Source organism: Chrysemys picta, chromosome 18, assembly GCF_011386835.1.
Source record: "Chrysemys picta bellii isolate R12L10 chromosome 18, ASM1138683v2, whole genome shotgun sequence".
In the NCBI taxonomy this organism is placed as follows: domain Eukaryota; kingdom Metazoa; phylum Chordata; order Testudines; family Emydidae; genus Chrysemys; species Chrysemys picta.
The window spans coordinates 22,342,288-22,369,628 of NC_088808.1; the positions used below are offsets into that span (position 1 = coordinate 22,342,288).

General features: G+C 42.9%; 3 protein-coding genes across 12 annotated transcripts in view; 1 reads left to right on the forward strand and 2 right to left on the reverse strand.

The window, feature by feature from the left end:
• NDUFA8 (NADH:ubiquinone oxidoreductase subunit A8) lies at positions 1–5,735 on the reverse strand. The gene is made up of 4 exons (XM_005299423.4): positions 5,579–5,735; positions 4,668–4,831; positions 2,379–2,544; positions 1–244 (listed from the first exon to the last, which is right to left on the reverse strand). The coding sequence occupies exons 1-4, from the start codon at positions 5,627–5,629 to the stop codon at positions 107–109; spliced, it is 519 nt and encodes a 172-aa protein (XP_005299480.1). The 5' UTR covers positions 5,630–5,735; the 3' UTR covers positions 1–106.
• On the forward strand, positions 4,774–23,036 carry MORN5 (MORN repeat containing 5). 4 transcript variants are annotated; one of them, XM_024106270.3, is made up of 6 exons: positions 4,774–4,911; positions 7,413–7,560; positions 8,131–8,242; positions 9,186–9,317; positions 14,842–14,904; positions 22,317–23,036. In XM_024106270.3, the coding sequence occupies exons 2-6, from the start codon at positions 7,468–7,470 to the stop codon at positions 22,394–22,396; spliced, it is 480 nt and encodes a 159-aa protein (XP_023962038.1). In that variant the 5' UTR covers positions 4,774–4,911; positions 7,413–7,467; the 3' UTR covers positions 22,397–23,036. The 4 variants fall into 4 exon arrangements, with proteins under 4 accessions (XP_023962038.1, XP_023962037.1, XP_042710342.1 ...); XM_024106269.3 differs by lacking the exon at positions 4,774–4,911 and adding an exon at positions 5,814–5,972; XM_042854408.2 differs by lacking the exons at positions 4,774–4,911; positions 14,842–14,904 and adding exons at positions 5,814–5,972; positions 18,032–18,121.
• Positions 23,005–27,341, reverse strand: part of LHX6 (LIM homeobox 6) — a 44,817-nt gene continuing 40,480 nt past the window's right edge. For all 7 annotated transcript variants that reach the window (XM_065572115.1, XM_065572119.1, XM_065572118.1 and 4 more), the window contains one exon: positions 23,005–27,161. In XM_065572115.1, the coding sequence (XP_065428187.1) occupies positions 27,141–27,161 (21 nt within the window). In that variant the 3' untranslated portion in view covers positions 23,005–27,140. The remainder of the gene's footprint in view (positions 27,162–27,341) is intronic.

Below are 27,341 nucleotides of genomic sequence, written 5' to 3' on the forward strand. Positions count from 1 at the left end.
TGAATTATGGGTTTTTTAATCATTAAGGATTGCATCCAATACACACTGGACAAGATAATTTACATTTGCAAAGAACAGAGCTTACTATAGAATTGTCGGTCCCATTTTACCAGTTCCAGAAAAAAAGCCTGCTGCCATATTTAGCAGGCTTCAAATCTCCTTCAATGGGCGGATTTGGCTCTGGTCTTGGTCTGGAATGATAGACATTCTCAGGGATAGGTCGGTCGGTCTGCACTTTTGTGACCTGGAAGGAAAAGTAGTACACTAGAATTTTTCTTGTAGTATTTAATAGACAAAACTACATTAAGCCAACAGCTTGGAGGAGAAACAATACAAGTGGCTTTAATGAGTCATGCAGCAGAAAAAGAAACCATCCATTAGTAGAATTAATCAAATGCTTACTAATTCGGCACATATTGCTTGAAGACTCTGCAAGTATTTAGTAGAACACCTTACAGTTTAGTGGGCCAAAGGACTCATAGTGACAGACTGCCAAAGATACACAGGGCACATTAAGGAAAGGACTCAGACACATTTCTATAATCTAGATTGGGATAAGAAAAGCAGGAAGCAGTGACATCACAGAGTCGTCAGGGAAGAGTAAGATGAAGCAAAAACAGTACAATAATGTGGTCACTTAGGAGAACAACGTGTGTCAAAGGTTACACCTTTTTTTTTTTTTAACTCAATAGCTGAAACACTTCCTTCAAGGCAAGTTTCTAATTTAAAGTCTAGCTCCCATTTACACCCAATACAACCCCCCCTGACTTCAGTGGCGCTCCATGCATGCGAGATAAGAATTGGTCTTGTCAACAGTGGGCCAAAACCTCAGCACCTTTGAAAGCTGCTACTTTGCAAATAAAGTAAAAGTATACACAAGTGTGCAAAAGTATGCACAAGAAGTTCCTGTTTTAGCTGTTTGAGGTTAAGCACCTGAACTGTCTCAAAAATTAAGCACAGAAAAAAACAGATGCTCAGTGTTGCCTAAACTTGTATTTTTGAAGGCAATTCTTAAAGGATTATCCACACAACAAAATTAATATCAAATGTTTAGTAGAAGTGTCCACTTCAAACCCAGCACATCCTTTCCTCCAGTCCAATGTCAAATATACAAAAGAACCAGCATAAGCAAATCAATGGAACAGTAGTGTGCACACTACAGAGAATCATCCCCACCAAACATTTTTCCCACATCTATGGCAGCAATTTATTTTGTGCCATTCTGTTTTTTTAACTTATTAAAAATGTAATCAATTGAAAATTTACTGAGTTCCGCTGTCAGCATTTTGTTTTTAAGCTTACGAGCACTCAAGTATTATTAGTAACAGATCAAGAAAAGAACCTCTCACCAAAGCAAGCACACACGGTAGGAAAAAGAGTTCATAATAAAAGATTCCCCACCCCAGAGTGTGCTTAAAGGGCCTCTACAATTCTGCCACAGACTTCAGCAGAAGGTTGAGAGTTCATCAATAACTTGCCACTTCCATTGCAGTAGAAGTGGTAATTTGAGATGTAGCATGCGAGGGGAACGTTAATAAAACAGCCTGAAGAATCTGGCCATCCGCATAAGGAAGAGCTGAAAGAGTGTCATACAGTACACTGGAACATTTTTCCAATAGACTGAACTGACAAATGGAACACTGGTACATGAGAAAGGAAAGCTGAATTCAAGACAATATGAAAGCTACATAGGGACCTAGAACCGGACATGGCCTCTTGGGGTGTCCAGTCCAGTCCCTTGCTACACCTAGCAAACCTGAAATAAATCCACTGTTATAGTGGAGAAGTTATGAACTCTGCGCTGTATTTATTGCAACCCAACATTCACACAGAGTATCCTAAAATGCTTTACAGAACTAAACATAACAGCTAGTTAAAAATAGTAGATAGAAAAAGATGAGGCATATGCAACAGAAAGATATATTTCAGACTAGAATTGAAATGAGATGGAGAAATACAGGGGGGTTATTCCAGATGACAAGTGCTGAGACTGTGTTAAAGCAACACACATCATCACTTGGAAATCTAGTCAGTTTAAAAACAGTTAAAAGTAGTTTCAGCTATTATGCGTGAAGAGTAACAAGATGCGAGGCAAACTGGAACACGTACACAGGATGCTTTCAAAACCCGGCAGCACAATTCTGAACTAGTTTCTCAAATAGATGAGAAGCAGTAGATGCACTTCAAGACTACAATAAAGGGGACCATATAGGACCTGGCTAGATAAGGTGATGAACTTGTGTGTCTCTGTTAACATCAGAAAGCCAGCAGCACTCTGCACACGCTGGGGAACAGGGACTTTAGGAGGTCAGAGAGAAGGGAGCTGAAATAACCAGTGAGAAAGGAGATGAAGACATGGGGCAGGATTTCCTAATTACCTTCGACAGCTCTCCCAGATCAGGTCTCACCCAGCCCAAGTTCTCCAGCACACAATTATCAAATGCCAGCTGCTGTTTTCGGCAACGACGAAGCTCTTGAAGGTTGGTATAATCAATACAAGTCCAGTACTCAGTAAAAGGTTCTGCACAGTGTGCCTTAATTTTCCTATAAAACAAAGGATTTTAACTGTGTTATTTGGAAAAGACAAGGTAGCTTATAAGAGCTAGATTAGCAAAGCTGGCACTCTCCCATTCACTCCAGCCCAAAACACATGAACCAATTTCCAAATGGTTGCTATTCAGTAGTTATTTACAAAGTTTATTTTCTGGATGGTATTCATAAAATTGCAAAGTCTGGTTATTTTGAAAGTAATAGATAAAAGAAAGATTAGTAATAAATAAAAAAAATGACAACACATATGCATGGCATTTCACAGTACATTTCATACTACTACTCCCTGTCAAGAAGAGCTTACAGTCTAAGCATATGACTTCATAATTCCACACTGATCTCAATACAATGTAACTACAATACAATTATTAATATGATTGTTAAGCTCAGTCAGCTTTCAGACACCATTCTGACCTCTCACTTAGTGCATGCTTATTTTAATTATGTAATGTGAATGCTCTTTTCATGATATTTCACTGCTTCCAACTTTGATTTTTTTTTAAGCTTAGCAAGACACATGCTCTATTATTAAGGTTGCGAGTCTGTCATGGAGGTCACAGATTCTGTGACCTCCGTGACTTTGGCAATGGCTGGTGATGTCTCAGGGGCTGCCCAACCCGGGCAGCCCCTGGGCCAGCAGCAGCAGTTTGGGCGTGTGGGAGGGGGTTAGGGGCAGGGGGTTGGGGAATGTGCTTACCTAGGGATGGGGAGCTCCCCGGGTGGCTCCCACTGGCATGGCCCCCCTTGCAGCTCATAGGCACCCAGGGGGGCTCCGCGTTGCACACTGCCCACGCCCACAGGCCCCATCCCCGCAGCTCCCATTGGCTGCAGTTCCCGGACAATGTGGCAGCCAGCGCTTGTGGCGGGAGCAGCAGAGCCCCTGCTCTGGCCCCTGCCACCTAGTAGCTGCAGGGACACGTTGCTGGGTAGGAAGCCCCTGCCAGCCCGTGGCCCCCCCTCCCCACCAATGCCAGCGGGGGTCCCAAGCCACATCCCCCAGCACCCACGGACTGCGCCCCCCCCTCCCCGAGCACCCATGGCCCCTCACCCAAATTTTAGTCAGGGTGGGTATTTTTAGTAAAAGTCATGGACAGGTCACAGGCCTGTGAATTTTTGTTTACGACCTGTGACCTCTTAATGGTTTTTACTAAAAATACCCATGATTAAAACATAGCCTTATCTATTATTAATATTTATAGTGTAATAGCACCTAAGGGCCTCAATCACGATCAGGCCTCACCTTGCTGGGTGCTATACAAACACATACAAAGAGGTGCTCTGCCTCTAAGACTATGATCCTCCAAACATTTCTATGCACATGATTTCAGTCATGTGAGGAAAGTTTTGTACTTATTTAAATGTTTGCATCATTGTGGCCCAAGATGACAAAGGATGGGGAAAGCAACTCACATAACAAGTCTGACATTTTTAAAAGTATAGTCTCAAGTTACTGAAGCCCAGATACTCCTGATCATCATCTTCAGACTTTCAAACAAAGCCAACTTGCCTTGTGGCTGTGCCCAAGCAATAGAAGGCAATAGAACAGAAAGAGTGTGGGTCACTGTTTTTTTGAACAACTGAAAACTACTGAATAGTTTGCCTTCCAACTAGCAGAGTGTCCACTGACACTCTCCACTGAGGAAGCACTGCCTCCAACCCTCAGAAGTTCAAGTCAAGGGAACAGCAACAACACCTCAACAAAAGTTTAAAAATAGCATGATCAGCTCAGCTATAACTTAAGAAAGTTGTTATTGTAATGCTTGTGTAAAAGGCACCACACCGGTAGAAGCTATGCCGGCTGACACTTCAGGACAGATTCTCTCCTCCTATGTAAATACCTTAAGCAGACAGGTAGCAACATACAGCACATGCTCACTTCATCATCATACTCTTTTGAAACACTAATTAAAAATAAAGTGGGCGTACTGTGTCAAAGTGCTGAAGCATGAAATATATATTTAATTTTAACACTTTAATCTTGGTTTTGATAGGGACTGCATATGCTACAGGCTACGCCCAAGTAAAAATCTCACTGACTTCAATGTGAGTTTTGCCTAAATAAGATCGGCAGGATCCAGCCCTAGAACTGGATTTGTAAAGCCACCTGAGAGTCTTACCTGAAAAATTCCAGTGCACATTGATTGACTTGCTTCCCTTCTTTTAGGCATTTCCGGGGGTCCTTCTCCTCCCAGCGGCACAGCATGAACTCCTTGTTGGGCTTGTCGCACTGCGAGCCATAGTGATGGGCTGCCGCTTTCAGCACCGAGGAGCCGACGCTCACCTGAGGAGTTGGGGGAGGAAGTGTTCGCATCAGTGCGAGTGCACAGCCCAGGGCAGGGCCCATCACTAAGCACCGGGCAGGTGGGACTCGGGCACAGGGTTTCTGGTCCCCTCTGGGTTCGGGGTCTGCTCTCTGCACCCTGCTCGCACCGCTCTAGGGCAAGTGACCCCACCATGAACAACCACAACCTGAGCCTGAGATGGGGGGCGGAGGGGGCGGAGGCAGGGGGCCCTGTCCGGTGCCCGGGCCGGGGGATACAGGGGACCCGGAGCCCGGAGGCAGGGGGCCCGGGGGAGGGGGCGGAGGCAGGGGGCCCTGTCCGGTGCCCGAGACCGGGGGAAGAGAGGGGCGGGCGGAGGCAGGGGGCCCGGGGGAGGGGGCGGAGGCAGGGGGCCCTGTCCGGTGCCCGAGCCCGGCGGGGGAGGGCGGAGGCAGGGGGCCCGGAGCCCGGCGGGGGAGGGGGAGGGCGGAGGCAGGGGGCCCGGAGCCCGGGGGAAGAGAGGGGCGGGCGGAGGCAGGGGCCCGGGGGAGGGGGCGGAGGCAGGGGGCCCTGTCCGGTGCCCGAGCCCGGCGGGGGAGGGGGAGGGCGGAGGCAGGGGGCCCGGAGCCCGGCGGGGGAGGGCGGAGGCAGGGGCCCGGAGCCCGGGGGAAGAGAGGGGCGGGCGGAGGCAGGGGGCCCGGGGTCGCGCCACCAGCCAAGGGGTCCCCGGCCCGGAGGGGAAGACCGCCCGTGGGCACAGCTCTCACCTCCTGCACATCGAGCTCCTCCAGCGGGGGCACCTGCAGCGAGCCCGGCATGGCGCTAGCCCGCGCCCCGGTCTCCTTGAGCTCCCCTTCGGCGCCCTCCCGGCACAGAGGCAGGCCCCGCGCCACTGCGCATGCGCCACCAGGTCTCGCGGGACTAGTGCGCATGCGCCACCTCGAAGCCAACGAGAAGCGGGTCAGCCGCGGGTGCACTACGTGGGGGCGGAGCTTGTTCTCTGTCCCCGCCTGCTCCTCCTCCTCCTCCTCATGCCCCGCCCGCCGTCTTGTTACCATGGTGACAGTTTGCTGCCTAGCTGAGCCCAGGCCAGGCCGCGTCCCGGGCGGGCACCATGGAGGTCACGGGCAGCACCTACCTCGGGGACTATGTGCATGGCAGGTGGGGGCTGGGGTCGAGGGGGGATGGGCAGCCGTGGGGAACGCGGGGGCAGGGCTGGGCCATCACCCCACGGTGCTAGGCCATGACACTGTGTGAAATGCAGGTGTGACAGTCCCCCAGCGTGAACCATCTCTGGGTGTGAAAACCTGCAAGTGGGGAAGCTCCTAGAGGCACTACCCTTGCACGCCTGCTTGCTTGTGCCCGCAGAATTGCAGGAGTGGAAGGACAAGCCCGGGTTGGGACCTCTTTGGCAATTGGGACCTTTTAGTGCGAGAGATGCACAGCACAGGATGGGGAGTGACATAGCTGAGGTCTAATCCTGCTCCTGAAACAGCTTCCAGTGGCCCTGGGCAAGTCACTTAGGGCCAGATTTCTAAAGGTGTTTTGGCACCTAGAGATGCACATAGGTGCCTAGTGGGATCTTCAAAAGTGCCTCATCGTCTGTCTCCCAACTCCCATTGAAATCAATGGCAGTTAGGCATCTAGGTGCTTTTGAAGATCCCACTGGGCACCTGTCTGCATCTTTGGGAGCCTAAATATCTTTGAAAATCTGGGCCTTAACTTCTCTGCATCACTATCTGTAAAATGGGGCTAAAGTTACCATGCTGGGGGATGCGAGGATAAACCGGCTTCGTGTTATTCATCGCTCAACCACACTGCCTTGTTGGAGACACTGGAGAGTGGTAGGAAGAGTCTAGGACATTCCCTATTAATAATTGTAAATAGTGTACAAATGCTGCAGGAAATGATATTGGTGATTCAGTAGGTTAGACGCTTCCGTCCAATGTCACAGCCTGCTGATAGAGGGTGCTTTGCTGCTGTCGTCCTTGTCACATTTTGGATGAGATGTAAACCCGACATCTTATGGTTATTAAAGATTCCATGGCAGGTGGTGTTTATTTTTATTTTTATTTTTTCCAAAGCTAGGCGTGTTTGCCCTATTGTCCTTGCCAAATTCTTAAAGGCTGATTCAGTTTTGTTTCCCTAGCATTCCACTTGTAGTTCCTGTTGCAAAAGGTGTTTTCACATCCTGTCCTAAACTTTTGAATTATGTTGCTGGGACTGTTAACTCCCAAAAATGGCTGTGGTTAAATGGTGGGTACATTGATCCCTGGTTGTAAATCCAGTTTGAAATGCATTTGGTGGGGGTTGTTGGATGAAAGCTGCCTTGTAAATAACAGCCATTATTATCCACCCTTTCTCAGGGTGCTTAAAAATGGTTATCAGTTTTCTACTGTTCATAGCTTCTGATTTATATTAATTACTAGCAATCTCCCCTTTCTTCCATTTGTAAATTTTTAAAATTATTTTTATAGCTGCCTTCCCCTCCAAACCAGGTCATTTTTTTAACCAGTATGGTCTTCTTCGTCAGTTGTGGGGTTTTGCCTTTTTGGACATCTAGTCAAGTGTTCTTAAACAATTCCTGATTATCATTCACAGGATTGAAGGGAAAGGCCGCTACACTCTCCCAACTGAAACCAAATATAATGGCACAATGAAAGATGGAATGTTTCATGGCAAAGGAACCTTGTATTTTCCTAATAGAAGCAAATATGAAGGAATCTGGGACTGCGGAATATCGAAAGAGGTATTATATCAGTAGTCCTTTAGATGTGATGCTGAAGGCTTAGAAACATAGGAATAGAACACGAGGAGGTTGGAAGTTCACCTATGCCAAACCCAGCTGCAGCCATAGGAATCTGATTGGGTTGGGGTATGCCCATCTTATCTAAAAGCTGATCCCTGCTCTGTATCAAAAGAAAGTTAAAACCCCTTTGCTCCCAAAGGTTACTGCCAATATGCTTTAGGGGAAATCTCCCTGGTTCAAAGACTGAACATTCAGAAATGTTTGTATCATGAAATAAGTGGAAGCTTTCAAATCACCTCCTTTCCCATTGGTGGCTTTTTGACTCTCAATGTTGGCTTCCCCTATTGCATGGACAATAGCTATTTCCCACTGAACAGGGAAATGATTTGGTTATGGAATGTGGTTCTTATGGATCTGCAAGCATCATTTCCATCTGCACTTAAATGTGGCGCAAAACTGTATATTATTTATTCTCAGATAACATGCATCCTTGGTAATGGATATAAAAGATTGTTATTCTTCACTCCATTCATCACACTTATTAGTTCGGTACTTGAATTTGTTTTGCAGGGGAAATACACCTTTGCAGATGGTCTTGAATTCAAAGATAAAAAATGGCATTATTGTGATGGCTATGACAGAAGATTTTATACAGAAATCTGTTCCGGCCTAAAACCAGCAGGTACTGTGTTGCATTTGTGTCTGGAAGGATTTAAACCAACAACTATGTTTATTAAGAGAGATTAATTCACCTACATGAGTAACTTGGAGCAGGAATATTCTGGTTTATTTCAGAACTCCATCCACATGACACTAACAAATGTGGTGAATAGTCTCTTCTTGAGTGATCATGTCATGAGGGCAGGACATTTGTTACCTAGCAATTTCTGACATCTAATTAAGCTTTTTATGGGTTTCACATTCACTGCATTCTAGACATATTTTTATTACAGAGAACTGGGACATAAAACAAAAAAAGATATATTATCTTGCACTCATAATTTTGCATAATGTTCTAAAGTACCTGAAAGAGTAACAGAAATCCACAAACAGCATGGTACATGAAATGTGCGGCTTGAAAATGACAAATTTTGAGTGGATATGAAAATATATACTTACTTTATGTCCAGCCTATAAAATTTGTCTGTTAGACACATTTACTAGTTCATCTATGACTAAAAGGTGAAAAAATTATGTGATAATCACTGAATAATATATTGGCATAGTGAACTGCAGGCTTACTATACAACATTTTAACAATGACAAGTCTCTTTAAGACATGGCTAAACTTTCTTGGCCTTTTTTTGGAGTTTTCACTGCATGTTCATAGTATTAGTCTTATGGGCTAAATCACAGGACTGTGAGTAAGGATAACCAAGATCTCTTCCTTTTTATGCCAAACATTTTCAGTTTCTCCGTCTGCAAAATGGTCATAATAATTACCTACCATAGGAAACCTTAATTTAATAAAGTTTATAAAATGCTTTGAGATTTTGTGATGGAAAGTGCTATAGAGATGTAAAATAATATATATTTATTATCATTTTTTATTTTGATAAAAGACTATAGTTGTAAAAAAAATGGGATTTTTTGTTTTTATAATAAATTATACTGTGTCTTTTCAGGTATCTCTCAGCTTACAAATTTAGATCCTCCCAGAACGATTCCACAAGGCTGTTATGACTGTGGTGATGGATTCTATAATACTAATACCAGAGTTGTCACTGACTACAAACTCAGGTTTTTGAGGAATGCAGGTATGTGTTTTATTCATCTTGAAGTACAGTGTAAGTTGACTTTGTTTCACATACATTCTAGCATGCATGATTATAGCTGAAATTTAAAAACCTATATTCAAGTTCTGCAGCTACTGAGCTAAAATATTTCAAACATGGATTGTTTGTATCAATTAGTTAATTCCAAGGAAAGTTGTATAAACCATCCTGCACATTATTTACAAAATTATAAGTGATGTTTTCACAGGCACATATGAATAAATGCACTTGATTCATATTTAATAGCTTTTAAACCCAGACAGACTCATTCTCCATTATGATGCCCAGCAAGAAAGTGTTTTCAAAATAGATATCTATCTTTTCAATGGGCAAGGTGTCAAGCTCTCTGCCCTGATCAATTAAGTATGTGCTTAACTTTAAGCATGGGAATAGTCCTTTTGATTGCAGTGAGACTGCTTACTTGCTTCAAATTAGGGACATATTTAAGTGCCTTGCTGGATTGTGTCAGTGCTTGGGGGAGGGATAGCTCAGTGATTTGAGCATTGGCTTGTTAAACCCAGGGTTGTGAGTTCAATCCTTGAGGGGGCCATTTAGGAAACTGGGGTAAAAATCTGACTGGGGATTAGCCCTACTTTGAGCAGGGGGTTGGACTAGATGACCTCCTGAGGTCTCTTCCAACCCTGATATTCTATGATTCTAACACTTGCAGGATCATGTCTGGATATACTGTTGTGGGAGGGGAAGAGGGGAGACTAAATGAACTGTGGAGGTATCATATACTCTATAGTACTTAGCCTGTTTCATAAACCCTCAATAAATACTGATTTAGATTATTACAAATGGCATTGATCCAAAATACTAGAGTGGGCCTACTGATGAGTAAGATAAGTAAAATGCTTTCCAAAAACACAGGAACCTGCACAGATTAGTATATGCGGGAACGCCTAGGAATTCAATTTATTGTTTTTTAAATGTATGCTTTGAACTCATTGTCCTTAGCTACATTTGTTTCTATAGCCTACAGATTGTATCAATCGATATTCACTAACATGACATCATAGAATGCAGTCTAACAACATAATTATAAGTAGAATATGCAGTAGATTATTCTGATCTCTTTTCTATTAACATTCCTTTGAGAATCCAATACTAGCGTAAAGTTAAATTTGTCAACATGGGTGTGAAGGAGGAATGTATCATGTAGCCATACCCTTCCTCTAAGAACACGAACACAATTGAAAGATCCAGCACTTGTTCGACATCAGAGGAATGTTGACTTCCCCAAGAGAAATAATTCAGGGCACAAGGCCACTGCAGTTAAAAAAAAAAAACAGCTGTAGGCAGAAGAAACTGAGGAAAGAGGTTGGAATGACAGGGAACAGATCCAGAACTATTCCTTTATAGGTTGGTCAGGAAAAAGCAGGAAAACCTCCAGGCTTCTGTCCAAGTCTTGAAAGCATCAAAAGCAGATGGTAGGAAGCATTCAGGAAGCTCTTACAACAGCTTGACAGGTTTAGCCAAATGACACCATCTTCCTCGGGTCTGGGAGTGGGATTTGAGGATACTCCAGCCCCAGCCTTTCACCTTTGTTTGTTGTGAAGCCGCTTGCTTCATTGCTGATTGAGCTAGCAGGGAAAGGAGGCACTCTGCCTTTAGCACTGACACTCCTGCCAAACAATCAATGAATCAAAACATCTTTCTAGCAAGGAAAAGAGAAGGCTCTATTTGAATTTGTTGCAGTTTGCTTTTCTTTAATGCAATGTGTGTACACAGCATATCATAGAGATTCCTGCCTCAGTTAGCAGGACTTCAGTTTCACAAATATCGAGGGCCTGAGGCTCATTTACATTAAGGCCCCCTCACTGCCAAGTGGTGCAACGGGGCCCTAGTGTAGTTGAGACCAGGTCCAGGGTGCATAATGAAAACAATGGTTTCATTTCTCCCAGTGTTACTAGTCAAGGATTTCAATGTTTTAAAAAAGATTTGCAATTATTTCTCAGTTTATAAACCATTTCTTCCCTGGGGGTGTACTGAAAATTCTGTAGTCTGTTCATGTGCTTTTTGGATCTTTTCTTTTTTCCCCAATATTATCTAATACACAAAATTGCAGACATAAAAAGAACATGCAGAAATACCTATTTGTGAGAAGAAATCCTGTTCACATTTTTCAATCAGTCATTTTGGAGTTAGACCCTGCTACTGCCGCTAAAGGAATATAGCCTTTGAGAACTCATACTCCTGACACCATTTTTATTGAGTGGCCAATACAAAGACCTGAAGATGAATATCCAGAGTTTTGCATCTTTCAATGAAAAGCATAAAATATGAGATTTTAGATTTGCTGTCAAATGGAGAGTAAATTCCAGGGTTAAAGGAGAGCTATGGCATTCTGGGAGTGTAGTCACTAGACACCATAGTTTTCAAAGAGAAATTACAGTTAGAAGTAGAAGTCATTCCCTGCTGAGGCGGTGGAGTGAAAGGGAATAACTGAGAGTTACTAGCAGCTCTGCCCCACTGATAACAAAATAAAGATGTTTTTGGTGTAATATGCTTCCCTTCTGCTTCCGTCCTACTGATGCTAACTTAACTGGTGCAATCCCTGCTCCTGCTTCTCCTATTCTGCTTTGCTGCCTGTTCTTCATGCTCCTCCTCTAGGACTTAAATGGTGCATAGGCCTTGGGGTTGGCCCTCTGCATGTGGAATTGCACCTGATGTACCTTTGTCTCTTTATAGAACATTAGAGAGGAGACAGAGACAAATCCTTCTCTCACTTACACCAGTGTAAATCCAGGGTAGGTTCATTGAAATCAGTAGGTTAACTATGGATTCACTCATGTGTAACTAAGAGCGGAATTTGGCCAAGAGACTCAAGACAGGCTATTATTTATTGAAAGGAAAGGTTTTTTTAATGCTGGAGTCACAAAGCAGCCAATAAGATTTCGACAAGCCTAGAATCTTGTGACTTAAAGGAAAAGTCCCAGAGTGCTCAAGTGCAGAGTTTCTAAGTAAATTATTACAACCAGTAGAGGTTAGAAGTCAGGAGTATTATTTTATTCTGTAGTTTAAACAGCTGTATTTTTAGAACATCAAGAGTTTCATTACATGTCACTAATATGACTCTATAGTGAAGGTTGAGATGGTACTTTAATTCTAAGCCTCAATAATCACATGCTTGCAGCTTTCTCCTAACATTACCCTTGGGACTGAAACTTCTCATGCTTGGTCTGAATGAACCTGGAAGTGAATCATCTTGGAAAATTTGAAGAAATTCCATTTATCCCTTCTGGATCATCCAAGGACAAAATCCATTCACTAGAGTGTGGCTATCCCTCCCTGTCGGTATCTGAGGGAGGCCACGCCCCCTCACGTTGGGCCACTGTTCAGGCAAGGTTTACTGGGGAATTAGCAATCTCTCAAGCGCTGGCCCTCTAAGCAGGGCCAGACAGCAAGCCATCTGGGGCTCAGGCTCGGCAGGGCCACAAACAGTCTCGGGGCTCAGGCCCTCAGACAGGGCGGAGCACCAAACAGTCTGACGTCCTACCCCTGGCAGACAGCAGACAAACACAGGCCCCCTTGGTCTAAGAGATGCTATCACCCCAGAGGTGGGGTTGGCAGCAGGAGGTAGGGGGACCCAGGCCCACCCTACTCCACCGGGTGCCAGCCTAGGGCCCTAACAGTGGCAGATGGTTCCATCACTGAGTCAGTGGGGATCCAGTCAAAACATGCTGACCTGGATTCAGGCAACAACACAACTGGACTAAAGTCTGGTGTCCCTGGGCTATTTCCTACACTCCCGTCATTGTGTACCTGTTGCTCGGGGTTGTCCTCCATCTCCCTGGGGTATACAACTAATGGCAGCCCCAAACAGCTCCTTGGCGTCCCTGTCAGCAAGCAGCTCTGGCAGCACCTCTGGGTCCTTGGCGCAGACTAGGTCTCTGTTGGGCTCGTGCCCCAGTGACGGGCAGGAGTTGTCTGTCTCCTCTGGCGGCTCTCGCCCAACTGAGCTGCCTTTTATACTTCCTGTCCTGCCCCTCTGCTTTTGGCAGGTCAGGCATGAGTGTCATGGCTCCACCCACCCAGGGGTAGGCAGGGGTTCCTCCCCATCAGTCTCTGAGGAACGCCGTGCACCCTTCTTGTCTTCAGGGGTTTTGTCTTACAACTAAGATGTGGTGTGTACAGAGTACTCAGTGAGGAATGTGGGCTTTGCTTTGTCTGAAGAAATGTAGTTAAGAAATAAAGCCATAACTATTTGAAAATCATGTGTTATTCATGCACAGTGTATTACTTTCCATACCACTCTTAGCAAGTACCAAATGTGAGCAGATGTTTGTGTACTCAGTCTCTCAGCCACCGGTGACTCTAGCTGACATCAGAATTGGTAGAGGGGCGAGGACTTGGCAATCTTGCAGACCCATGGATCTTTCTAGATATGAGGCAGCAAGTTAAACTTAAAAAATTGTTCTACTGCAGGAAAAGAAGGACTGTACTTGCTGTACATCATTCTCCTCTGTGCTCCTCTGATGTTGCCCATTCTGTTGATGTAGGTAGTGGGTGAATCAGGGCCGGCTCCAGGGTTTTGGCCGCCCCAAGCAGCCAAAACAAACAAACAAACAAACAAACAAAAAAGCCGCGATCATGATCTGCGGCGGCAATTCGGCGGGAGGTCCTTCACTCCCAGGCGGAGTGAGGGACCGTCCGCCAAATTGCCGCCGAATACCTGGACCTGCCGCCTCTCTCCGGAGCGGCCTCCCCAAGCACCTGCTTGAGAAGCTAGTGCCTGGAGCCGGCCCTGGGGTGAATGCTCTGATTCCAGACTACCCCTAGTCATTGCCTAAGAATCTGCGAACTCTTTTGGCAGATGCTTTTTGCAAAGGTATAGGAAAAGGAAAGCCCTTCACCACAAAAAAGAAAATAATATTTTCATTCTTCGACTGAACTTAGCTTCCTAGTGATTTGAATGTCTACTTATAAGACAAGATTATTTAGTAATTTATATATTTGTTTCTTGTTTATTAGATTTAAGATTCTGAATGTAGATGAGCTCTAGCTCCTGTATGTTGAAACTCTTAAAAGCTCTTCAAATAATTGTTCTATGGATACTTGTTAAGCTAAAGAAATCAGTTTTGATCGGCAATAAAAGTTCATGCTATTTCAAGTGCAATGCTACAGCTATTTGCTGTTGTATATTTAATCATTTTGAATTATATGTCGTGTAAAAGATTTTAGCTCTGGGGCATTTGCCAGATGGCTGATTCTGCGTTTCACACAACAAAAGAAATAATGTTTTTGTAAAGCTCTGAAAAATTGTTGGTAATCAGTATATTCTTCAAGGAATGGTATCCAGACCTGTTTAGAGAAAAAAAAAAGCTTTTGCAGAAATTAATTTGAAGTGCTTAGTCTTTACCTCTAGGCTCTGAACAAAACAAATTGTGTCTATTGTTTGTGGATTTTTTTTTATCAATTTGACAAATCCAGTGAATTTTAAATTTTACATATTTTTGTGACGAATGCAGTTTGTTTGCAATTCATTGATCTCTCTGCTTAGGGCTGGCAAACTTACTTCTCCTGAAAAACAAGCGAAGACAGGTGAAGAAAAAGTTGTGCTCAGGTCTGTACATACATATAGGTACAAGCCTATAACTCTTGCTCACACAAGTAATCCTTTTGAACCTGAGTAGCCTATTGCTTTTTTTCCCCAACAGCTAAAACAGTTGTCCTTGTCATCTCCTGCCTTGGCTGCTGCTCATTCCTCTTTCTGAACTATCTGATATTCCTATCATTCCAGTCTAATCCCACCAAAATGCCATAGCAAAAAGTAGTTTACTTGTCCGCCATCTGACCAAGTTGCTCCCATTGCTTCCCTTGACCTCAAGGTCTTGCTTAGTTTTACTTCAAACTGTGTCTTGGATCTTGTCTCCTATTATGTTCCCCAATGTCTCCTTTCTCCACCCTTCTTTTATTCCCACCATTTAGCTTCTTCTGTGCTGCCCCACATTCATGCTAATCTCCAATGTCCCACTCCCCCACCTTCCAAAACCCCCACTTCTGTGAAGGTCCCAGATAGAAAATATGGAAAATATTAGATGAACAAGAGAGACAGAATATTTGTTATTATAAACCCCTTCCTCTGGGTCTCCTAGTTCATCTCATCTTTCTGTGACTGTCTTCTAAACTGTAAGCTTTTGGGGGCAGGGCTTGTCTTAAAGTCTGTCTTGTGCCTAGCTGATACATGGCATTTAACAAATAATGCATATCAATTGACTTTCAGTGGGATTTCATACAGGAGTAAGGGTTGGGGAATACCACAATCACATCTTCTGCAATACTAGCAAGAAACTTACCAAGTACCATGTTTATTTAACTCACTTATTTACCTTAGGAACAAACCGCTCATTTGGGTGGTGAGAAGGAACCCAGACATAGGAGAGCGGGGAGAAGATTGCTGGGATTGATACTGGGGACTGCTGTGGGGCCAGGTCAGGGGAGCTGAATGGGAAGACTGGGGGTGGGAAGGAATTCAGTGTGTTTAACTTAAAGAGAAAATACCCTAATCTCATATAATGAAGTAGCTGTGTGCCTGTCATCACCCCGATCACTTTGGTTGTATCCCTTTGCCCCACCCTTCATTGGCCTTGTCTTTTCAGATTGTATGCTCTGTAGTACAGGGACTGTGTCTTCCCTGTGAAAGCATCTAGCCCATTTTGGACACGACTGCAAAATACATACTTATGTCTTCCTCACAGCAAAAGGCTGTGCAAGCTACAGCTATAATTGAGAGCTCTATGCTAGATAACCTAGAGAGCATTTTTAAAATTAAATCTGGCTTCTAAGTTTTACTAGTTAATTTACCCCATTCAATAAAGCAGTTTATTAACCAGTAGGATTAGCCCTCTCTACTGTAACTAGCATGGCTAACATGGTGTTAATATTAATACATGCATCACATTACTAAATCACTGCAATCATTTAAACAACTGTAGCCTTTGCTGATATATTGTTCATTGTGGTTTCCTGAGCCTAATATAATTGTCGCTTTGAAACTTGTGAAGGTTTAAATTCCAAATAGCAGCATGCCAAGAACAACAACTTTGTTTGTGTGTTAGCCATCCCATTGCGAATCCACTTAGAAAGTTTTGACCCAAACAGTATAGGGGCTTGTGTTCAGCTATACAGTACATGTGAAAACAAGTTTTGTAGGAGATGGAAAGTTCATTTTGAGGCCATTTTGGATTTACGCAATTAAATGGAAATGGAAGGGTGAGAGTTTGCGTGTGGAAGTAAAGGTTAATTGGATACATATTTTCCATTTTCTTGCCAACATTGATGTTGTTGAGATTAGGTGTGGCAAGGAAGGGGGTGCTGGAGATTTTTGGGGAGGGGCAGTAGAGGTGATGGCTGTGATGCTATCACAGATGGCTATAATTGTGGAATGGAAGAACACGATAAACTGCACCATGGGTGATGGGAGGAGTCAGGTATGTGAGACAATGAACAGCTGTTGTTATTTACGGAGCACTGAGAATATGCTTGGCACTAACATAGATTAGAAGAAGACATAGTTTCTGTTCCAAGGAGCAGACAATGCAAAGGCCCTCTTTTGCAACCTTTGCTCAAGGCAAGTAGCTCTTACTTATGCTAGTAGTCACGTTAGCTTCAGCGAGACAGCTCTTGTGGTTAAGGACTGCAGGATCAGGCCCTAACACAGATGCAGACAATCAAGTTCTAACATTTAGTATGTATAAGGGAACAGTGCCTGGCTTTCTCCTTGTAAGAGTCACCAAGTATTAATGCCTTGGGAGATTATAGAAAGATCCAAATAGGGTTAGTAGAGTGGTGGAGGCCTGTTGTTGGCTTGTAGCAGACTGGAAGGTAGAGTATTGCAGTTTGGATCAAAAAATAAAAAGACATAGAAATCATTTAAAAGAATCAAATGATGTATTCCAATGGCTCATCTAACAAGATCTCAGTTTGCCTCAAGACTTCAACTACAGTATATCTCATGCAAATTATTAGATTTCACAACTTTAGAACAACAGAGCATTTATTAAGCAAACTTTGCCTCCTTGGATTTTATCAATGTTTTCATACAAAGCAATTTCCTTTATTTTCAAAATTTGAACATGAAAGTAGCCCATTTTAGCAGAATATATTTTCTGAATGTATATTCTACTGAGGCTGCTGAGGAAAATGGAGAAAGAATAAACTTTTAAAAAGAAATGAGCTGAAATAAAATTCAACACACAATGTGAAGAACCACATACTACCTAATTGTGCCCAGGATGATAATTTACAGTTGATTAAAGAGTTTGTATTTAAAAAAAAAAAATTAAGGAAAATTACTTCTGAAGGTGAAGATGTGCTTAGACAATCATATTAACATATTCAAACAATTGGAATTTGTAAAATAGTAATTACAACAAGCTATCTGGTAGCATTAATCAAACGTCAAGGTTTAATTCCATTTTAAATATTGATGAAATGTGATTCTCCAGTCTAACCCTGGTGTTGCAGGGTTATGGAAGCCGCTAGCGACAGAAAAAGGGGAATGTGTAGTTAACAAGCAGCTGCCACAAAGAAGGATCGGCATCTGTGATTTAAATTGTTAGCTGCACAGTCAGGTAGAGTGTAAAAAGGGTAGTCAAGAGGCTGTTAAGTCCATTGCTGCCAATTATTAACAATCAGGGAGGAGCTTTAAGACTTGTTCAGTACAATAAACCCAGTTTGTCTTGTTTCAGGGGTTACTACTGAAGAGGTTGCAGCTGCACTGATTCAAATAGCCCTAAAACTACAGTAATTATCAACCAGTCTTCTTTAGCGTGGCAAAAGTATGTTTAACCATAGCTTAACTCTTTACGTTCTAATATTTCTCTGCCTCTTTACACATAGCTAATCCCTGGAGCCATTCTGATCTATATTTTTGTGGTTCCTCTAGCTATCCTGAATAGGATCCTTCATTTTCCCTTACCTCAGTCTAAGGAATATTTGTGTGGTGCCCACCAGTTGGATAATAGGCCTGGAGGTTCCAGATATTTTGCTCAAGGTCCTTCATTGTGGATATGGAGTCCCTTGTTCTTTTTTGTGGCTCCCAGTGCATTTTACCCACCTTCCAGGGCTGCAGCCCCATTGAAGACACTGATTAGAAGTCAGTAGGACAGCGAGCGTGAGTGGAAGTTTGCAGACAGCGCCTTGTCAGCTCACTTCCACTTTCTTTTCCACTTGGGTTAGTTCTCAACTCTGTATGCAGTTTTCAGCAAGTTTTTCTCTTTTTAATGCAGCTCAGCTGGGAATAAAATATTAGGAGACATAAGAAAGGGGATGGAAAATAATACTGAAAATATGCCAGCCTCTGATACACCCTCACCCAGAAGAAAATGTTAAGTTCTGGTCGCCCGATCTCAGAAAAGAAAGAGGTGTCGTCCGTGGATGAGTGATGAATAGGATCAGAAATATAGAAAGGTTACAGTGGTTTTGTTTGGAGAAGAGACAAATAAGAGAGGACATGATAGAGGCATACAAAATAACGACGTATAGGTAAAGTAAATCAGTTGCTCCTATATATCCTTTTCCCGCAATGCAAAGCATGGAGACATGCAATGAAAATGCAAGGCCGCCAACTTAAAATATCCAAAGAAATGCTTTTCTACACCATGCCTAGTTAACTGGGTGAACGCATTGCCACAAGATGTTATTGCAGCCAAAAGCTTAGGAGGATTCTAGGCATAAGTCAATCGCTAAATGAGAGTGGGTAGGAAGACGCTTTCCCTGTGTACAGATTATTGCATAATTCTTACTGTGGGGTTTCTGGCGTCTGCCTTGAAGCAGCTGATACCGGCCACGGTCAGAGACCAAAACCTGGATTTGTAAGCTCTTTGGGGCAGAGACCAGCTTTTTGTTCTTTGTTTGTACAACACCTTGCACAATGGGGTCCTGGGCCGTGCCTTGGGTTCCTAGACACCACAGTAATACAGATAATCATAAATGGATCAGCTCCAGTGGGGGTAATTGCTCTATTCCTCTGAATGAAGCAGAGGGTGCCCTAAGGTAGGGCAATGTGCTGTAGTCCCTTCACCAGACAGGCTCTTCTTTCTATTCAAAGTGTAAATTGGTAATAACAAACTCCATTGGGACATCTCCTTACAGTTCAGCCTTTGTGAAAACCGTATGGAGTCTTTCTCAATGCTTATTTGCTGATACTTACTGTGCATAGAATCAGATCCCTGCACGAGCTGAGCTATGGTGGTGTTAGGCCTGGATCAGAGACTAAAATCCTTAGAAGAAAAGGCTTAGGTGCATGTCGTCTATTGAAAAATGTTTCTTTCTGCATCAAGCTGGATGGACCAGGCTCCTGTTGAAAACTCATGAACTGAAGTCAAAAACATCTTGTACCTTTCATATTGGTCAGCTGAGCACCAGAATTCCATGACCAATGCAGATTCGTTACCAGGAAGGCAGTTTGCTCACTTCATGGAACTCACCTGAGCAATACGATCCTTATCAAAGGAAGAAATGGATACAGGTGGTGTTTAGCACGTGGAGTTTTTGATTGATTACCTCATTTTGACAGAAACAGACAATTTAATTTTCTTGCAATTATTAGAAGTACAGAGTAACAACTCTTACATCGAGAAGGTACATAATCACATAGACACTAACAGTCTGGACACTATCTAGCTCATCTAGATACTTCATGGCCTCATCTCCGTAATATCGGAGCATCTGGAGTGCAGAAATAGAACTTGACATGCAAAATAATCACAGCTTGCACGTGATTTATTGATACTCCCTGTCCTGGGCTCTGGGACCCTCCCCCCTTGCAGGGTCTCACAGCTTCAACTCCAGCATGAACCCAAACATCTACACTGCAGTTTTATAGCCCCAGAGTCCGAGCCCTGCAAACCCAAGTCAGCTGACCTGGGCCAGCCATAGGTGTTTTATTGCAGTATAGACATACCATACGGGCCAACTTTGCAGTCCTACTACAGCTTTCAGTGGGATGTGTCTACCTAAGGACTTCAGTGTCAGACCTTAAACAAATTCAGTGTTTTTTCTCTTCTTTTTAGTCATCCTTTTAAAAAAGTTATTCCAGTGGTGCTTATTTTCTCCTGGCTTATTTCCTTTGAGACAGAAAGAAAACACTGTAATTGTGTGTTTTATTAATGTCGCACTCATGCCAAGGAATAGAGCACAAGATGTATCCTGTACCTGCTGAGGTGGACAAAAAAGAAATATATCCACTTGGGGAATTTTATCAAAATGACATCAGTGGATCATGCGTTACAGCAGTTAAAGCACATCTACAGGCTAAACTAATGAAAGATCATGGGCAATACAGCCGTCTTTTCCACAGCCCCGTTCATAGCAGTAAGCTTTTACAAAACATCATCCCTGAGTGTGGAATTGTGAGGGAGGTGACAAGCACAAATAACTGCTGTGCATATAATTAGTAACTGTGTGTGGAAGAGTAACACACAGTAGCGTGCTCTTGGGGGAAACCTCCTCCGATTCACAAGCATCTCTGACTGCTGTTTGTAAAGGGGGTTGTGACAAGTGCCACCCTTTCGACTTGGGACAGAAGCCTGGGCACGTGCGTTGGTTAAGTCTACATTCAGCAGTGCTCTAGCAGGGCTCAGCCGTGAGTGCCTGCACTTGTGTCACTTGACCATGAATTAAAAAAGATGCTAAGATGGGAAAAAAGGAAAGGGAAACAGAGAAAGGAAAAGACAAGAGCAGATAGGGTTTGAGCCAAAGCCCACTGAAGTCAATGGGACTTAAGAACAAACCTAAGATTTTAGTGAAGGGGCACCTCTTTGCCTTACACCCTTTGTTTGCTTCTCTCCTTAGACCAGCACAGCTGCATTTTTATGACTTTTTAAACTTAAATGTTGCTATATAACCATAATAAAGGCCCAACTCATAAGCAGACGTGTCCCTTCAGAAGCTGATTCCTCACTAGCGACGTTTCTTTTTTTTTTAAATCTATAATTGACAAGGTCAGTGTTTTTTACTTTCAGGTAAGCATTGCTGATTACATTGCTACAAAATCCTTGACAGTTGGACCCAGGTTGGTTAGAAGCACAAATTGCAAACATGGATCAGAGTTTGTAAAGATGACAGTAAACAGAAGCAGCTCTGCTACAGTATGTTTCATTTGAATACGAAACTAGATCCTGGTACTGTTTAAAGCAATATCATTCATATTTTTATCTGATCATCTACAGATTTTTTTCAATCACCAACACAAGTAAAAGCCTATCAAACAGGTTTTTCAGACAGGCTGTTTTAGTCCCTTCAACGGAAAGACCCTAACTACTACTGTTTATCAAGTTATAATTTTCTGTAATTATTCAAAATATTTCTATTCACGCTTTGCTGGATAGGTGTTTTCTCCAAATTGCCTGTTTGGTTTTCACTTTACACATTGTCTCTGTGCTCGGAGAGATGACAACGTGACAGACATTGAATAATTGTGGGAGATGCAGAAGATTGTCTAAAGTACTTCCATCAGCTGGTACGTCAGCTTGTTGCTATCGGTTATAAGGTGGCATTTTTGTATCATTATATTGGAAGAAGAGCTGTAAAAAAAATCCAGATGAACTGGGGCTTTGACTCTGGACGTTTCACCAATTGCAATTTTCATAAACTGACACCAACATCAATAAAGTTTTACGTCCTCATTTAGGTCATTTACGGGTATCTACTGTAAATGACCATGAGACCAGAAATTATACTATATACAAGGAAGTGTTACAATTTTTTGCACAAGTTCCAAACAGTTAATTTGATCAAGTGGCCTAATGATCAGATCTATTACCATAAACCCTGTATCGCGTCCTTCTGTTATATATGTTTGAATCTTGGCAAATGCCAACAAAACTGTACACAGGATCTGTTGGCTAAGCAAGAAGTATTTTAAAAATGCATTTATTCCTCAAAGAAAATACCCTTTCTGATCTGGACTCCTCTATGCAAAGAGCAGATCTGAATCTGTAACATTTGACAATTTCTTTTTCTCTCTTTCAGACGATGATGAACATGAATGGATCATTCGCACCTGTCGGAAAGGCTGGGATGAAATAACTGGATTTAAACCTAAACAGTGAACACAGCTTTAGCTTCTACCCTGATTTTGGAAAACATCATTTGATTCATCCTTAAGTCTGAATGTCTTGGTGGATTTAGATCAGCCCCTACCATTATGTGAATGTAGTTTTATAGCCTTTGTTAGCATAATAAAACTGGAACCATCATTTAATCAACTACGTTCACATGAAGCCATGGAAATAAGCTTACTATGCTTATCCTAATATTCCTGAGAGGTGTGCAGTGTAGTAGGATCAATATATACACGTGACATTATTAAGCCTCAACATACAAAACATACAAACAATTTACTAAAGAGACTGCCTCAAATTCAGTGCTGAATGCATTCAGCTCCATTTTAGCATTTTTCCCCAGGTCCCAGTTATCTGTCTGGGTGTGTTTCTTTACCCTCCTTTTGCTAGTACTTTGATATTGACTGATCATTGTAATAATGTACACCAGTTATTCTTTAATGACTAGTTTGCTAACTAGGAAATTATATCCATTTACCAGGAACATTTGTTGAACTCTCCTTTGACAAAATAATAAAAGAGAAAAACTGGGTGGGTTGCTGTTTCATTCGTAAGCCAGAAAATATTTTAAGATCAAATAAAATGGAATTACATCATTTTCTTGATGTAAGTGCCAGCACTTCTACTTGCATGAACTTTATTTATTACACAAATCAGACATTTACAAAGCACAACATTAAAAGTATGTAACAAAACAGACATTGGTTTTACAAAAAAAGTGCTTACAATTTAGTTTTTGTTTTTTCAATAAATACTAGTCTTGACTGTCCACTCATTCAAAAGGATTTTTTTAACCATTGTAGCCAAGACATGTGTAATTGCAACATGCTACAACAAAATGATCTGCTTTCGAAATAAAATTCTGAGAAGTGTTTATAGTTGGCCTCAGATTACAAGGTCTGAATAGATCAGTGACAGCAGTAGTGCAGGATTTAGCCCCCGCCCCGAGCATTACGTTGTGTAAGCATCATTAGCTAGGGCATTGGGGTTAACCAACATGAGCCAAAAATCAAGAATGTTTTGGGAATAAAATTTTAAACCACTCCATTTTCAGTCCCTCCCCCATCAGATTTATTTATCATATTAAATTCTAGTGGAAAGTTCATCTTTCACTGGCTAACCTCACTGGGTTTAGTCTATAACATTTTTTGTAAATAGCCATTGGAATACTGTAAGACACAGAATCTGCAGTACTGCACCATAACCCATTTGGCAATTACTGAATAACCTAAGTAAATGCAAAGGATTTAAAAAAAAAAACAAAAATCTGCAGAGAGGAGATGAATGCGAATGACCTGAGATAAGGTTTTGTTCAATGGCAACAGTCAATGTGAAATGCATTGTGAAACAAAGTATTGAATAAATTAGAGGATTTCTTACATTCTTGGTACAGTTGAGTATTTTCCATACACAATAGTTTAGCTCTAAAACTGCACAAGCTGAATTGCTTCCAGTTCTTCCAAACAATTTGGGCTTAATACATCAGAGTCTGATTTCTGCAAAGCTGCTGTGGCTACTTACTGAAGAGATCTTCCTTGAGCATGAGTTGTACAGTGCAATACTCTCTACACGGCTAGTGGTGACTCCACTTACACTATATATATTTGGTCAGAAATGTCTACACATTAGCCCTGTGCTTTGCATTCTGATCCTGTCAGTGGTAACAGTTAAAATAACTTTGATGTACAGTACATATTACAAGTCAAATTTGATCAGTAACTAAGTAGTTGTTTAGCAGACATATTCCGCAGTCTCCCGCGCATAAAGCTGCTGAGACAGAAGAGAAATGCATCAAACCTTTGTCTCCCTCAATAAAACTGGGTTGTGGAAATCTCCGTTACCATGGCGTGTGGGGTCAAGTTACAGTCTGGAGTCTCATCCTCACAGTCTTAAACTGAACATCTACCCATTACTGTATTACACTAGTTCCACAACAAAACAGTCATTAGAATGAGCAAGCAGAGATGGGGGAGAAAGTGGCCCTTCCAAGCAGCATGTCACCATCAATGCCATTTCATGTGGACACAGACCAATTCACTACAACCTTGCTGTAACACATACCAACAATCTGAATGCTCAGCTACAGCAAACAAAAGGCTTGCCGTTCTCTCGCTCATGGTTACATACAAAAAGAAAAAAAAATCCGGCTTATCATGGACTGAAAACAGATGCAAATTTCTACCAGTCACCTCCTCAAAGGAGCAATAATACTGAGTTCTGGAAAAACATTAACCAATCGGATCACAGATGCAGATGGGCAGACACCAGTCTCATGATGGTTGAATTCAATGGAAACTATTATTAATCTTTCAGGAGGTGAATAATAGTATTTTATGGACTTCTAACTTCATCTGCCCTTTCAAATGTTCATTTAAAGTGTGGATAAAACTTCTAGCTGTTGGGTACACTTGGCCTAGCTGAATTATCAAAACAATGAATATATGCAACGAGACATATTGACTTGTTATTTCAGCAAATCTCAAGATGTGTTTTTGCTCAGTTACTTCTCCGGCCAATAGATCTTGATGTTCACCTCAACAGAAGTCCATAGCTGCTCATTATGCAATTTACTTTGCGAAGTTACTTGGGTGAACACCTCCTCGCAGTGAGCTAGCCCCACATGCCCAGAAAGCTTTGCCCTAGCAAGATAATGGGGTACAACTAGGGAAAGTGCTGCAGTGCTGGAAATACTCACTGCCTAATGGTAGTGTGATGGCGGCCATCTGGACTGAAACTGGAGATTGGACCAGGGACCTCCAGAGCTAAAAGCAAGAGTCTCTGCAGCTTGAGCTATAAAGCCAGGTTGTCTAGCTGGTGGACTCAGCCTCTGCAGATCAGGCACAGAGAGGGACAGGTCTCACACACTGATGGGTCACATTAGGACCTCACATTCTTGGAAAAGCTGCCTTCAAATATCACCAGCAAGGTTGGCTGGAGCACTCACAGGAGAGGGAGATTTTGTTAGGGACCAACTACTAATTTCAAATCTTGTTTACCTTTTCTTATTACTATCTAAGAAGGATCTTTGCAGTGTTTCTTTCCTGGCTCGGGACCAGGTGGTTGAGCCCTTACTCAGTGGTTGCAAGGAGACTGCTCGTGAGAGTAAGCACTCACCAGAATGGGCGAGCGCTCCACAGCCTGGCCCTTTCTGAGCTGTCATTTTGAATTGTGTCTTAGAGCATTGGGCTCTCACCTCAGTGAGCATTAGCCAGGAGTAGCTGGGAAACACCGGAAATGGGGCACAACATAAAGACCGAGGTAATCATAAAAAAGAAGCTGCCAGATTTATTAGCGTGGCCTTTATCACACGCTGTCCTTGCCTGCTGCGTGAGCTCAGCCGTCGCTTGTTCCTACTGGCCCCGTGTGTGCAGTTTAAACTAGTTAGTTTCACTAACTATATAAAGTGATCTCTTAAAAGTTACAGGCTTGATTTATGCACCACTGGGGCAGGGAAGCAGGAACTGAACCCCTGGGGCCAGCAGAGGCTGAGGAGCGCTGGGGGCTGATTCACAGGAATCCCTCCATCAGGAATTCCACCAAGTAGGGACAGCTTTGACTAGCTGCTGGGCCACCAGAGGAGTCCAGCTAGGGATATGCTGAGTCCTACCCATTCTCCTGTTGGACAGTGCCCGTTTCTGTTTGGATGTAGGCTAGCTACACCCCCAGTGGAGCACTGGTGTACAGAGACCTTGTGACCGTTCTCACTGGCTAAACTTTTGCTGCTAGGGTCTGTGTCAGAGTGACTCAAGTCCTATGTATTTAAGACACAACTTTCATTTGGAATTTTAGTAGCGAAATGTATCGTTTCCCAACCCCAGTGGGCGCAGTGGCCAGCAGTCTGGTGCAGATACGCTCCTGGGATCACTCATTCAGGAGTGAGAAATGACTCCAAGCAAAAGGCTGCCAGGAAACAAAGATGTGGCTGATGGTCCTTGGGATGGAGGTGTGTCTAGCACGCTGAGGGCAGGAATAACAGTCAGGAACCTCTGAGCACTAAGCATGGCCGTGACACCCACTCCCTTTGTGAGCTTGGGCAAGTCATCAGCTTCTGTCTCAGTTTTCCCACCTGTAAATTGGGGAGAAGGAGATTTACTTACCTACCTCATGGGGAGAGTTAATGGATTAGTGGTTCTAAATCTCTTTAAAGATGAAGGGCCATATTTCTGGCTGTTATAACTCTATTAGCTTCAGTAGAGTTACAACAAGCAGTCAATCTGGCTCAATGAGTGCTAAGTGGCTGACCTAATGGGCCTGATCCAGATCCCATTTACACTAATGTACATCAGGTAGAACCTAACGGAATCAACAGTGTTACACTGGGGCAAGTCAGAATCAGGCCCAAGTACTTTGCTCCCTTCTTTCTTTGTATTGTTAGGTAACAATCAATACCACCTCTGGCTCAGCATGTAATGATCTTTTCCTGTTCCATGATGCTGGAAGCAACGATGAAAGTGCAGTAGGATCACTAACTTGGGCTGTGCATGGCAATGCCTTAGGGACTCATTGTCATTCTGCAGGTCCACAAGAAACAAGCAAAAACCATGACTGTTGGCAGTGCTGCTGGGAGGCAAGAACATTGGCTATCAGATGCTGTCGGTGCGAATAACAGAATGCTGAATTGAGTTTCTCCTGCATGACTATCAGAGTTGCCTTCGATTGAACACCATGTTTCAGCGACTGAGGGGCAGCGGTGGTGGGAACGCTATGGACAGATGAGGAAGAGTTCGCGCCGTCAATATTGAAATAGGATGACCTAGCGGGAAAAAGGTTAATGGAGAGTTAGCTACTTACAAAGACAAGCCAACGCCTCAAGAGAAACATGTTTTCAGGGAGCAGTGGCTGTCGTGTTTCCCAGCTGGAAACCAGAGGCTTGCTCAATCAAGGATTTTCCCCATCAACCAACTTTAAAAAAAAATAAAAAACATGGTTTGAA